The 15232-nt window shown below is 38.4% G+C and overlaps 1 protein-coding gene across 6 annotated transcripts in view; it reads right to left on the bottom strand.

The window, feature by feature from the left end:
* Positions 1 to 7082: 7082 nt before the first annotated feature.
* Myo9a (myosin IXA) overlaps positions 7083 to 15232 on the bottom strand; it is a 259456-nt gene continuing 251306 nt past the window's right edge. For all 6 annotated transcript variants that reach the window (XM_071608439.1, XM_071608438.1, XM_071608436.1 and 3 more), the window contains 3 exons: positions 14777 to 14979; positions 12597 to 12739; positions 7083 to 11798 (listed from right to left, as the gene is read on the bottom strand). In XM_071608439.1, coding sequence (XP_071464540.1) covers positions 11338 to 11798; positions 12597 to 12739; positions 14777 to 14979 — 807 coding nt within the window. In that variant the 3' untranslated portion in view covers positions 7083 to 11337. The remainder of the gene's footprint in view (positions 11799 to 12596; positions 12740 to 14776; positions 14980 to 15232) is intronic.

Raw genomic sequence — 15232 nt, forward strand, 5'->3', positions numbered from 1 at the left:
TATCCTCTGTATTTCAGTATTGTCTGTGGTGACATTTCCTTTTTCGTCATGGATTTTAACAATATTAGTTTTCCCCACTATCTTTTAAATTTATTTTTCATTTAAAAAAAATCCTTGGCTTGGCTAAAGGCTTATCAATTTTGTTTATTTTTTAAAGAATCAGCTTTTGTTTCCTTGATTTTTTGAATTGTTTTTTAATTTCAATTTCATCGTTTTCAGCTCTGATCTTAATTATTACCTGTTTTCTACTGATTTGGGTTTTGTTGTTTGTTTTTCTAGGATCATGAGATATAATAATGTTGTTACATTATTATTTGGTGTCTTTCTTTTCTTTTAATGAATGAGCTCAATGCCATCAACTATCCTCTTAGAACCACCTTCATAGTATGTCCCAGAGATTTTGTTATGTCATGTTCTTATTTACCTGTTAAGTATTTTTTTCACCCTTGATTTCTTCTGCTAACCATTTATCTTTCAATAGCATATTATTTAGTCTTATTGTTGATTTCTAATATAATTCCATTATGTTATGATAAAATGCAAGGTATTATCTCTTTTTTTTCTTTTCTTTTTTTTTTTTTTTTGTAGTTTTTTGAGTTGCTTTGTGGCCAAAGATACGGCCTGTTTGAGAAAACAACCCATGTGCTGCTGAGAAGAAAGTGTATTTAGTCATTGATGGATGAAATATTGTGTATATATCTGTTAAGTCTAAATTATTAATTGTATTTTTAAATTATGCACCATCTTTATTTAGGTTTTGTTTGGAATGAGAGATGCATGTGATGAGAGAAGCATGTCAGAGTCATCCAATGTTTTTGTGTTATGGTCTATTTTCATTCTTTATATTGAGAAGGGTTTGTTTGATGTATGTAGATGCTCCATTGTTTGGGGCATAGGTATTTATGATTGTTATTTCTTGTTGTATAATTCCCTCAAGCAGTATGAAATGGCCTTTATCTCTTCTGATTAATCATGGCTTGAAGTCCACTTTTTCTAATATGAGGATAGATACCCTTGCTTGTTTATGAGATCCATGAAAATGATATGTTTTTCCCATCCTTTCTTATTTTCAATTTTTATTTGTTCTTTTTAATTACACATGAGAGTAGAATGTATTTTGACATATTATACATACATAAAGTATAACTTACTATTCTTGTGGTTGTACATGATGTGGAGTACACGGGTCATGTATTCATTCGTGAACATATGTCTGACTCATTCTACTGTCTTTCCTATTCCCATCCTCCCTCTATTCCCATCATTCTCCTTATTCTAACCTAATAAACTTTTATTCTTCCTTTACTCCCCATATTGTGTATTAGTATCCACATATCAGAGAGAACATTTGACCTTTGGTATTGGGGAATTGGCTTATTTCACTTAGCATGATCATCTCCAGATCCATTAATTTACCAGCAAATGCCATTATTTCATTTTTATTTATGGCACAGTAATATTCCATTATGCATGTATACCACATTTGCTTTATCCATTCATCTGTTGAAGGGAACCTAGATGGGTTCCACAGCTTAACTATTATGAATTGAACTGCTAAAAACATTGATGTGGCCACATCACTAATTCCTTTGGGTATATGCCGAGGAATGGGATAACTGGGTCAAATGGTGGTTCCATTTCAAGTTTTCTGAGGAATCTCCATACTGATTTCCAGAGTGGTTGCACCAATTTGCAGTCCCATTTTCCCATCCTTTTACCTTCAGTCTGTGGATGTCTTTGCCTATGAGGTGAGTCTCTTGGAGATAGCATGTTGTTGAGTCTTGTTTTTTAATCCAATTTGCCTATGTCTTTTGAATGATGTGTTTAGATCATTTACATTCAATGACATTATTCAGAGATGATTTTTATTTTCTGTCATTTTGATTTAGTTTCTCCTTTGATTGACTATTCTTCTAATGTATTTCTTCCCGCAACTGGTTTTCATTTTTCTTTTTCATTTGTTCTTCATGAAACATTTTATGGAGTATGTTTTGTGGTGCAGGCTTTCTAGTTGTGAATTCTCTTAGCTTTTATTTATCATGGGAAGTTTTATTTAATCTTCAAATCTGAAAATTTTGCTGGGTATAATATTCTTGATTGGCATCCATTTTCTTCCAGAGCTTGGTATATATTATTCAAAGACCTCCTAGCTTTTAGGGTCTGGGTTGAGAAATCAGCTGAAATTTGTACTGATTTACCACTAAATATGATCTGTTGTTTTTCTCTAGCAGACTTTAAAGTTCTATTCTTATTGTGTTTGTTAGGAATTTTCATAATAATATGTCTTTGTGTTGATCTATTGACATTTTGTGTATTTGGAGTTCTGTATGCCTCCTATACTTGATTTTCCATTTTATTCCTAAGATTTGGGAAATTTTCTGATATTATTTCATTGAAAAGATTATGTATTCCTTTAGTTTGTATTTCAGAGCCTTCATCTGTCCCAATGAATCTTACATGCGACCATTTCATGTTATCCCATATTTTTTTAAAGTTCTATTCATGGTCTTTTAACATCTTTTCTCCATGGTCAACTTTATATTCTAGACTATATATTTTGTCTTCATGGCCTGAAACTATCTTCCATGTTGTCTAATCAGTTGGTGAATGTGTTCCCATTGAATTTTTAATTTGATTTATTGACTTCTTCACTTTGAGGATTTTTATTTTGTTCTTTTTCAGAATCTCTATCTCTTTATTAAAGTGATCTTTCACTTCCTGTATTTTCTCTCTGATTTCATTTCCTACATCATATTTTACTTCACAGATCAGTTTAACTATGGACTTTCTAAATTCCTTCTCTGACATTTCCTCCACAGGGGTGGATCTGTTATTGAGGTATTTTGGTTTGTTTGGGATGGTTTGTTCCCTTTTTCATATTGTTTCTGTGTCTACCCACTTATCAGTATGAATCTGAGATGGCAGAGCTTTTACCCTATGAACTTGTCACGTCCCTGAAGGTTTCTAGTGCCTCGCAGTGTGTGTGTGTGGGGGAGACAAATAATGACAACTGATGGAAACAATATAAAGCATTAAACTAAATACTTAGTTCTTATTATGACATCTACAGTGTTAACTGGTACAATAAGCAGAAATGGTACAATAAACAGTTGACAACAGTAAAAACAGTAAGTCTGTAAGTGTTTGCTATTTCAAAAGTTCAACAAGGAAAATGAAGAAGATATTTAGGATGTGATGATTATGAGGAGGAGGAGAGAAAGTAGAAGTAAAAAAAAATTAAAGAAAGTACAAAGAGAGAACAATAGAATTTGGTAGCAAAAGAAAAGAAAGAATCAATAGAAATGGATAAGTGATAAACAACAGAAAACAAAATCAAACTATACTAATCAAAAACCCTGGCCCTCAAAAGACTCATGAAAGATAACTACCTTCAAAAAATCTAGAAATGAGAAAAGTGAGACAAATATATAAAATATATGTTTATATATAAATGTTACACACACACACACACACATACATCCATGAACCATTCAGCACACAAAGAAAAAGAAAAAGGGAGGAAAAAAAATTAATTCAAAAAAGTTTCTTGATGAAAAATTAAGGAATTTTTTTCTATTGCAGTGGTCAAAAATTGTCAATGAGAATATATGTTCATCGTCTGTTTCCAAATGGCTTTCTTTCCATTTTTTCTTGAGGTATGTATCATGCACAAAAGTATTAGTCACAGCCTATCAATCCTTACTCTTTTTATGTTGCTCACCAAGTTGCCGATTGGAGTTCAAAAATTCTCGGCTTCCCATCTCAGCAGCATGAGGTGGGGGCAGTTTGGAGAGTGTTGTCTGCTCCATTCTCCGGGTAGAGTTACTGTAGAGTTCTATGAGAGGAGTTCCCATAGATGGAGCTACTGAAGGTCGTGTTTAGATCTAGGTAGGCCCCAGGTGCTTCATTCAATGGCGATTGGTATGAAGATTTTAAATCAGCACACCTCAAAAGCCTGGCAGCTGCCAGTCCATACTGGGAGTCTGCATGCCAGGAGTCTCCACTCCCAGGGTTACACTCCTGTGGTGGAGGAGCCAATCCTTCGCCCCCTCTACCACCCACAGAACCCATCCTTTCCAGCTTGCTGGGCTCAGTCTCCAAGCACACAATCACTTCCACACACCTGATAAAATTCCTGGCCTGCCCTAGTTGTTCTTGCAAGCCTCCAGACTCAAAAGATAAGAGGGACCCAGGATTAATTGGGTCTCAATGACCTATATTACACTGGGTAAAACAGTCTTCATGCCTGAATTTCTCCTGGTTTCCTAGGCACACTCTTTGAGTCATGTGGTCTGGTTTTTGGACCCAGCTTGGATTATACAAGTCTGGGCTCCTGGACTTGGTCCCACAAACACCGGATGCTATAGCCCAGCTCCTGTCTCAGCTCTCCGTGGACAATCAGGAGATGCATTGTGTCTTTGCCACACAAGGATATAGTGTAGCTCACCCTCTGGGTTGTGGCTCAGTGGTAGAGCGCTTGACTCACACATGTGAGGCACTGGGTTCAATCCTCAGCACATTAAAAAAATAAAAATAAATTTACTAAAATAAATAAAGTACCTTTCAAAAAAAAATTCACTCATGTCATTTTCCTTGAAATATGTTACTAGGGAGTTACTGCTAAGAGCCACAGCCAAGTAATATGATGCATGGCATTTTTGGTTGAAAGGTGACGCCAGCAAGCCATTGAGATGATATGATTATGTTAAGATCTGTATTCATATGGATATTGGACTCCTGCTGTCCACCTGGAGAGTTCCCATTGGTTGGGGAAGTGCGGTAGGAGGGAATTCCGGAGGAGGGACTTCCTGTTGGGGTCCGGGAGAACGCCGCGTGGGTCGGTTGGCAATCTTGCTGGGAGCGTTCGGGGCATTGGCGGCAGTTTCAAAAATAAAGTTTGTTCCTGCTTGAGTGGCTGGTGATTTTGTGCCCAGCCAGACTGCAGCAAGTTACAATCTTTTGGAGGTGTCAATTCTTTTTTCATATTTCTTGTGTTCCTTCATTGAGATTTGTGTATTTGGTGGTCAGATATCTCTACTACTTTTATTAGTAAGCTGCTTTCCTGAAGATAGTTTGGGTATTGGTTTGTAATGCAATGTTATCTTTATTTCCACCTGGGCACCACAGTGGAAATATACCTGTAATATATTTATACTGTAGTATATTATACTACAGGTATATTTAGCTTTGATTAGTGAGTTTGGGCCCAGTGCATACCATGTCAAAAGTCAGAGATTCACTGAATCTGCAGGCCACTCAAGAATGGGACCTCTTAGCAGTTGAGGCTGGTGTGGTATAGATAGCAGTATGTGGGCTACTGTGTGGCTACTCCTGCAAAGCGAGTGATGGCCCCTATTGTTTGGGGTTTGTTCAGACAAGTAACACTCTGTTACTTGTAAGAATATGTGGCAATGGCTGCACCAGTAGTGTTGAGGTGCCTGAAGTGCCTGTACTCTGACCAAATGATGGTAGAGACCCAGGTGCAGAGAGAGGTGGTAGTAGGAGACACAGCAACCCTCTGTGGCACTCACTCCATCTTGACAGTAGTGCATAGTCAGACAAGGTATGGGGCATGTAGGTGTGGTAGCAGTATGAATTTTGATGTTCCTATCTGCTGCTAATATGGGTGTGCTCACCATGGAGGAGGACCTTGCTTCTTCCCACAAAGCCATACACACCGGGAGACAGGGTGATGACAGGGCTTTTTCTTCCCTCAAATCTTTGAGCTACAGTGCCCACTGAGAATAAGAGTGGGCAGGTTATACCTAGAGCTAGGCAGAAATCTTGAGGCCTCCCTTGGCTGTGTATGCCTAGAGATGGGGTGACAGCTGAGGCTCCACACATCCTGTCTCCTTCAGCCAAAGGGTCTACAGGAGAGCAAGACACAGCCAACACTGGGTCAAGTTTCTCTCTGGACCTCCTTAGGCTGTGTGTGTGTGCGGGAGGGACACCAAGAACAAAAATTATGCTCAAGGCCACCCCAGCACCTCAGTAGGCAGGCAGCAGTGAAATGACAGAGTTCTTTTCCCCATTCTCTTAGAAGCCTAAGAGTGGTGCTGTAAATAGGGGTGGCAGGAACCACATGAGTGACTGCCTTCAGTCCCAGCACCAGTATAGACTGCATGGTTGTACACACTCTTCTCCTTAGAGGGCAAGCTACTAAATCTCCCAGTTCTCCAAGGCAGCAATGTTACCCTCCATGTTGCAACACCTATCCCCTATAGTGCAGGGCACCAAGCAGGTTTAATTCAGGGTCACTCTACAGAGCCACATTTGATTTCTGTGGCAGCCATTGGCTGAGCCAGTGCAGTGAAGTCTGTGGGATCCCAAAGATGGAAATATGCAGGGATTCCAGGCCCCTGGAGCAGCCCAAATTCAACAATAGGTCCTTATTTGAAATGGCTCCTGGCTACAGCACCCTGGAGACATCACTGGATGATATAAAATTCTCCACAAAGTAGTAAGACTACTCTGCAGATTTCAAGTAACTTGAAAAATTATTTTAAATTAACACAATAAAGCCTTTGGGGACTGTGATACTTTCCAACAGCTAGGATTGCTAATATATATGCTGATAGTTTGCCAGGACTCTTTTATCCTATCCCTGCAGAAGGATGGCTTGCCCTCCTCAGCTATGGAGCTGGGGCAGCAGATGCTAGACATTTTTTTCCTCTTATACTGTTGTCCCAGATCTCTGGATCTTATAAGGTTTCATTTTCTTTCTGCTGATGTTCAGTGTTCTCCATGATTTTTCACCTCAAAATGCAGCTACATACCTGTTGCTTTGTTGTTACCTTGTGGAGGAGCAGGTGAGTGCTGGATCTCTCTATCCAGTCATCTTGAAATCCTTGCTAAATTAAGTCTTGTCAGCAGCTAGTATCTATTACAGAAAAGCTGACCCCTTGAATCTCATTTTCATTTGAACCCAGTTGAGTTTTAATAACTATCACCTCTGCATTTTGTCAATTTGGGGTTGGGTCCTTTCCTTAAAATTCATCACTGTAACTAAGAAATCACTGCTGTTCTTTGGGGGTTGAGAGTTGGATGTGGGAGACAGGATGTTCAGAAAAAAAGCACACATATTGCTGCTTCTGGAAGTTTTGTTCTTTAATGAGCCATGGGGTGATTTGTTCATCAAGCTGCTTTTGTGTAGCCATACAGTGCATACTTTGAGTGACACAAACTGCACTTTATACAGATGATGCCTTGCCCCCCACCAAAAACAGAAATTACAAAGTGCCAGTTGGTTGCATCAGGAATGTAATCAGTTCTGTGGGTGAAATAAATCATTCTTCTTATAGAATTATTCTATTAAACAGTAAAATGATATATATTTCACAGGATATGTCCTTTCATAATACATAGTCTTTTAAAAATTTACACTCGGCATACTTATAAATTACTTTAAATTCATTAAAATAATATAATACTAATCTGTAGTCCACACCTTTCCCATAGTAAATACAAACACTTGGTTCAAGAGGTGGAACTTTTATATGACCTCAGAGGGATGATAAATAGGCATTAAGAATGGGTGGGTTAAAAATTAAAACCAATTAAAAAAAACAGAATGAATGGGTAGAAGGTGATAGGCTCATTGGTGGAACATTTTTGAAAACAAGAGATCAATAAGACCTAATAGTTCTATCTCTCTAATCATCACTTTGCTGTTATCCTTTTAACACCAAATCAAATGTGGGAGTGGTTCCAAAGAAAAGTGGTTACAAGTATTTGAGGGTCATAGAAAAAAGAACTCCCACATACAGCAAGGAATTCTACCACCAAGGCCAGCATGGTGTTGGGGACGGGGCTGAAAAGTGATCACAAAAGAACAGGTGAGTATAACATGTTTTTCCAATACAGAATGATGCAAGCCTCAAGTCTAGCTCCCCACCAAGGAAACAAAAATCCTAGAAAGAGGCAGATGAGAAAGCCATCTGGATTGTTTCTTTTTACAATTGAAACCTTGTTTTGAATGCATCTTAGACTCCCTTCTCTCTAGTTCAGCAAAGTGCTCGTGATAGGTACACATTCATTAGTTACAATTAAAAACACATGGCCCACAGGCACTGGGGGGACTGCAAAACCTTGTTAGACCCTAACTTTACAGCACCCTTCTGTGAACCCATCTTTGACCCTGAAAATAACCCTACTGTGATGCAACACAAACAGAAGTCTTCACTAGCCTTCTGGTAGTTTCCAAAAGCATGGAAATATCCCCCAATCTAAGGTCCTTCTGTCTCTTCAAGGCTCATAGTAGAGAATTATATATCCCTTTGTGTTTTAAGAAGCCAAGTGTGGTCAAATAATTAAATGGCAGGAAGTACAAAGTACTTTGCAAACTAGGTATATCACTTCCAGAATCCTGCTTTTGCTGTTAATGCACTTCAATCTGTGATCTAGAATGAAATTATACTTCTCTGCTTCTGTTACATTTTCCATCCTACATATGCAATTACAGGGATACATTAGCTTTAGTGGGAAGAATAGAAAAAACAGATTTTTAAAAAATTTTTATATTTTTAGGTGTAGTTGGACACAATGCCTTTATTTATTTATTTTTATGTGGTGCGGAGGATCGAACCCAGTGCCCTGCACATGCTGGGCGAGCGCTCTACCGCTGAGCTACAACCCCAGCCCAGAAAAACCAGATTTTGTTTGGGGTTGGAAATGTATAATGTGACTAGTATGGGCTCCAAATGTGGTGCTGCCCCACTACTGCCATGTGGAGATTTTCTTTGGGGCAACTGAGATCAAAGAAAAAAAGCAAAGGAGAAGCAATAGGAAATCATAAATTTGACATATATTAAGTTTAAATATCCTAATCATGAATGATTGTAATGCAACATCACTTTGTGGTGACATAACAATGCAGAGGACCATTTAAGAACAAATGGAAGTAGACACAGCATTTGGTTCTGACTTGGATCTGATGGTTTAAAGAGTTATGGCTTCATCTCTTTATCAGGCCAACAATGCCTGTTATTCTGAGAACAATAGCTCTCTTTCCCTCAAAGAGGGAGCCCACACTTGCTTAGACATTCTTAAAATTGCATGGATCTCTCCATCTCCACCCCCCACCCCCCATTCTGGCAGCTTGTTAAATGACTAGAAATTCACAATCTAGCAAATGAAAAAACAAATATCTTTTATTTAATTTTGTCCAAATTCAGGTCTTAAGTCCCTGAGAAAAATTATAAAGTCTCTTAATATCCACCAACTAGTTCCTATAAAGTGACCTATATAAGTAGTTTTTTTTTCAACTGCCAAAAACTGACCAAAAAAAAAAAAGCCCTACAAAGATTTAGATGGGAGAACATGTGCCAAGATCTGTTCCCCAGGCCATTTTTCTTGGACAAAGAAAATAATTCACAAGGGTATTTTTTTTTTTTAAACATGGTATTTAACCAACATTCTGGAAAGTAACAGTTAATGCCCAGCAGCACACTACTCTCACAAGAATACTGAAACACAGACTGTGCAGCTGGGCATAGGGCCCAGGAAGCAGCATCCTAGCTGGACACAGTCATGCTGAGGTGCTTTTCCTTTAGGAGCATCTCCGAACTTCATACTTTCAAAAGCTTAACATTCATTACTCATCAGGACAACATGAACAAGGTGGCAGATGTTTGTGGGATATAAAACCCAACATTCACTGATTAAACATCATTATTATGGAGATTTTAAAAGCTTCCTTTCCCCGGATCAATTCTGAACTCAAATCAGGGAGAGGGAAGACTCCTGCTACCTTTAGCTGCCACGCAGAATAGTGCTCTAAGTTGACCTGCGGGGCTGGCCAATGACCACTGAGGCAGTCGCATGAGGTTCAGTGTTGTGTAACAGGAGAGACTCTGCCTTAACAAAACATAACTTCAAAGCAAAGAAGTATGAAAAGGAAGAATAACCAAAATTCTGGTTATAGGTGGTAAAGGCTCTTTTTCAGAACAGTGCATGTGGTAGTGAGACAAGATGCATTTAGTAACTTTAAAAATAAACATTTTCACATACTTATCTCAAGAAAGCTATCATGTTTCATTTTTTATACATTATAAATAGCAAAACCAAATTTCTAATGCTAAGATGCTTCAACTAGTACGATAACTTAAGTGTATGGAGACCACCAGTAATGAAAAAGATGGTCTTACTTTCCTTCAACCCAGGAATGAGTGGCAGTCAGCCCCTATCTAATGGCCCCTAATCTGTGGGAAGAAATTCCATGGGAAGAAGGGAAGCACAAGTTTAAAAAGAAATATGCATAATGTACATGTATATTTACAGTAAACTTCAGTAACCATTATATAAACAAAAATAGCTTCAAGTAGTCCATCTATTTAATACTGATCGTCTGAGGAGAAAAAGATGAAAATTAGATGGATGATATTAAAATTTTTTATATTTTGGCAGCTTTTTCTAACACTTATCATGCAATGTTTTGCGTGAATATTTTGAGAGACGTGATTAGATGGTCACATTATTTGTCTGAGTTTGTGGTGGGAATCCACAGCAGATAATAGGCTCATATGTGGTCTTCACAATTTAATCTATACAAAGAGAAAAACCTGGATGGATTAGGAAGAAATGTTTAGGGATCATTTTCTCTGGGGCATTTAAACAAAAATTAGAGGAATCTGACCTTAAGATCAGTGAATATGAGAATAGTATGGCTACTGAAACTTCAGCCCATGCAATATATTTGGCAGAAACTAACCAGCAGTTAAAACAGCATTGGTTATTTTGACATTAAATATCATCAAAAAACAAAGCATGTATTCTCATCTTCATTGTATAACCAGATATCTGAGACAGGTTCTGATGGCTTAATGGAAACAATAGCTTTTTTACTTTTCCCAAAATATCACAAGTTAAAATTTTAAAATAGAGGGCTTAGGCTTTTCATTTATAAATTCCTTGGAAAAAAAAATCATACTCTACTTTAGCTCCTAACTATCCTAAAATAAACCCAAAGGTTTTTTGCTTTCATAGTTAAGAAAGCTTATATGTGTTCTTCAAATTTCAGAAATCAGATGGTCCCTTAGGTCTACAACATCCCCACCTCCCCCAGTCCAACTTCTCTCTCTGAGAAGGGAAAGAGGGTGGGAAGAGGCACATATAGCTGACAAAAATCCCCAAGCCCAAGGTGGCTTTTAGTGAAATCGACTCAAATACAGCAGCCAAGGCACAGCTGGCACCATCCCCAGCAGACTTCAAAGAGGCCTTTCCACTTCTGTAGGAGGCCCAGGAATTCAGCATAGAAAGTCTTAGCCATATGCTGAGACAAGAGGCCCCAAGATGAGATGTGTTTACCTCTCTAGCCACAAAGGACACACATCTGCTAGTTTATACCATAAACTCGTTATTTCCAAAGAGTGCTAGCTGTTGGGTGGAGCTGCAGTCTGGGTCTACAGGTTTCCTGCGGCCAGACATGACTGTCCCCTCTGGGGTCTCTTTGGTTTTCTGAGGTGAGTTTTTCACATTCTTTAGTTTTTGTTTGCCCTTTTCAGGATTAAAGGTTCCTCTGCTGATGAACTGAGGCCTCTCTTCTAGGGGTCTGGTCTGGCCCAAAGGTCCTTCTAGTCCCAGGGCCTCACCAGCTGAGGCAGCTCGGTAGAATGGAGATTTAGAATAAATTTGAAATCGTTTTCTGGTGCCGTGAGACAATGCAGTGTTAGATAGATAAGAAGAGATGGAGGAGTCCACTGAATCCAAAGAGTCTTGCTGCTTTTTTAGCTGCTTTCTCAACTTGCTTGAAGGTTCAGACTTTCCCGGTGCTTTCAGAGAGCTAAGGGCTAAGCTTCTCTCTAATACAAAGAGAGACCAAAGTTGTAAATGACAGTTCCCTCTAAAGAAAATTGTGATGCACTGAGTAGGTATCACTGTTCACATATGAAATTCACATACAGCTAAAATTTGTAAGGTCTAGGATGATTTACTCAGTGCACATTCATAACTCAAAAAGAGCTCTCCATCCATTTATACATACATCATTTCAGAATCAGCCCCAAGGAAGTCCTTATGTTCAACTCTGCCATCAGTAGTGATCTAAAAAATATCATTTAAAAAACTATCTGGAGGGCTGGGGCTTTAGCTTAGTGGTAGAGCACTTGCCTTGCATGTGTGAGGCACTGGGTTCGATCCTCAGCACCACATAAAAATACATAATTTTTGTGTCCATCTACAACTAAAAAACAACAACAACAACAACAACAAAACTCACATGTCTAGATGTGTATATAGTAAGTTCTGCCTCCCTGAGACACACTACCCAGATAAATGCCTCCTTTGGTATATGGATCCATCTTACTGCAGATGCCTCCCACTCTTAGAAAAGAGGCATGGGACAATAAAACAACATATAATTACTGGCTTTTCTCCATGGTAAATACAGGAAAAAATATTAACAAAAAAGTACACTACATTGAAGGGGTGGTCTGATGAACAATTTACGTGGAGGCTGTATAAAGAAAAATGCTTTCTTAGGACTTTGTCACCTTTTCAGGTAAGGTCAGTGCACCAATAAAGGAATTTGTCTAGCTTGAGAATTCTATTCTTACTTTATAAAAGAAATCTAAAGTCTTTAGTTTAACATGTTCATTTACCTGATCTTCCAGAGGTGGTACCTTCTGACTCCATATTCAAATTTTCAGAGCTATCAGCAGTCCCAATGGAGGCTTCAGACTCAAGGGTTTCATCATCAGAGGCACGGGGTTCCAGTACAAGCATCTCAAATGTTAGTTCCTCCCTATAAGATACAACAAATAAATCCATTAGCATTTGATAGGAAGTGCAAGAACAATAATAGAAAGAAAGACCTTTTATGAAAGTTAAGAATCCAAATAGCAAAGAGAGCTCTTCTTCTTATCCCTGTCTGGGGTAGTGATGAGGACCTACTCTTAAATTAAAGGATAAGGCAACAACAAACAACAAACCTAGGACCAATGACAGGGTTAAGGGTAGGCTTTTGGTAAAAACAAACTCTGGACAAACAATTAGCAGATAAGGATTCTAAACTCTTTCCTCTCTGAACCTCAGCTTCCTCATCCAGGAAACAAAGAGATTAAATAGGTAATCTCTAAATTCCTACCAGTTCCTTAACTGTTTTCCATTAATTTTCCTAACTGGATACAGACTTTATTCTCTACCTTGGTCACAGAGAGGCCTCTTGATAAAGTAAAACACTGATGTTTTCCACCATTCAAGTTTTGTGTCATCTCTTAGTCATAGTATGCTCTATTCTTCTTCATCACAGCACCCATCTACCTCAGTCACACACCTTATTCCCCCAGGGATTTGGTATTTGGCTCCTAGTCTTTCTCAATATTTCCTGATAATATCTCAATCTATTTCAATTAATATCTTTGTAAAAACTTACTTCAAAGCCCTAATACAAAGTTCCTTTATGTCTATACCTTCTTTTTCTCTGCTTTATATACATAACTTTCTCTAATGGGTAGATCCTGCAATTAATCATTACCTGGAAATATACCAACTCTGAATCCAGTACTCCCTTCTCTATCTACTGCTTCTTTATCCTTCCAATTTTTACTTCCTTTTAAATCAAGTAATCAAGTTTCCCTGTTAGACCCCTCTCTCAGCTTCCGTTGAAGTCTACCTAGCTTGAGATACACAATCTTTTCAAGGACATTCTCACCAGTAATTTACTATAGTGATTACAATTGCCATGTGCATTCACCTCTCTGAGACTACTCAAACTTCTTCCTTTTTCAGCAAAGACTTTCCCCATTTAGCAAATTACTATTTATCCTTGATACTTCTAATTCCAACCTCACCAAAGGTGACATAGGTCCTCTTTTCAGATTACTCTTCTACCAAATTGTGAGCCTGAGCAGTATATATTACCTTGACCTTATGATCTAATCAATCCTGACCGACAAAACATACTCTTATTTCTGGTCTCTCTCCATTCTCCTGGCCACTCACTTTTCTTTCTGTAGGTTTCTCTCCATTCTCCTGGCCACTCACTTTTCTTTCTGTAGGTTATCAATTTGTTCAGTGAATACTCTCTTCCCCTTGTGAATCAAGTTCTGAAAGTTAAGATGCAATTTCCAGGAACTCAAGAAGAAAGATAATTTTAGGACTCTTTAAAACTCTCAAGTCAACCAGAATCAGTGCATAGTACACTCAGGGAGAACTATGGGATATTCATATCCCTAAGAGGTAGTGTCATCTCACCCCTGCCCCCAGTGATGACAGAGATAACAGAACTTCTAATTGGTCTCTCTCTTAAACTGCAACCAGTTTCTCTACACAGTATCCCAGGCACCTACTAAGAGTGCTGCCTTATCCTGACCATTCAGTTCCTGGATCCGTAGCCAAGTGGAACTTTCTTTCAGAAAATTGTGATGCTCATTCTTCAAAGGGACTTTGCTTTAACATCAGGATTCTTATTCTTCCTTTTTTCCCCTAACATGTCAGGACACTTGTACCTCATCTTGGCTCTCCTAACTTATACCAGATGAATCTTAACTAAGACTAAATTACTCTGTGGATAGTATAAACTTCTCATAGTTAGCCTGTTCAGAATCATCACTACAGCAGCATTAAGTCTTCTAGCTCATGGAAATTCCTTTCCTTAAATAAAAACTTTCATACATTACCTGAGTATAGGCAAAATGCCTTTGTCATCTTCACATTTCCTGTATCACCTGAAATGTGCTTGACATGTAAGATATATTAAATAAGGAAAGATAAAGGAAGAACAGAAGGAAGGAATGAAAAAGACAGTAACTGGTCTCTCTCCTTCCTCCTGGGTACTCACTTCTCTTTCTGTAGGTTCTCAATCTGTTCAGTTAATACTCTCTCCTCCTGCTGCATAGCCACTTGCTGCTGTTCTGTGATGTCAGTCTCTGTGGCTGCCTCACTAGCCGAGGTCTCTTCTGGGACATCAGACACAGAAGGCAACCGAACTGTAACTGGAGAGGATGGACTTGGATAGTTTCCTCGATGAACACGCCCCTTTCCCTGCAGAGAAAAATTCATATTAGAAAATAAACTGACTTCATCAGTTTTATGTTGTTTAATTGGGGTAACGAGTATACTTCCATCACACCACATGAATGGTAGATATAAATGGAAACATTCTGTGGGACCTAGGATATTTAGTGAGACATCATATACACAACACATTCAAGTTAAAAGAGTTCTTGTAAGAGCACTGGAAAATAGATACATCAGTGGGTGGGAGTATAAGAACCCATTGTGTTCTGAGATATAT

Source organism: Marmota flaviventris, chromosome 2 (assembly GCF_047511675.1).
Source record: "Marmota flaviventris isolate mMarFla1 chromosome 2, mMarFla1.hap1, whole genome shotgun sequence".
Lineage (NCBI taxonomy): Eukaryota > Metazoa > Chordata > Mammalia > Rodentia > Sciuridae > Marmota > Marmota flaviventris.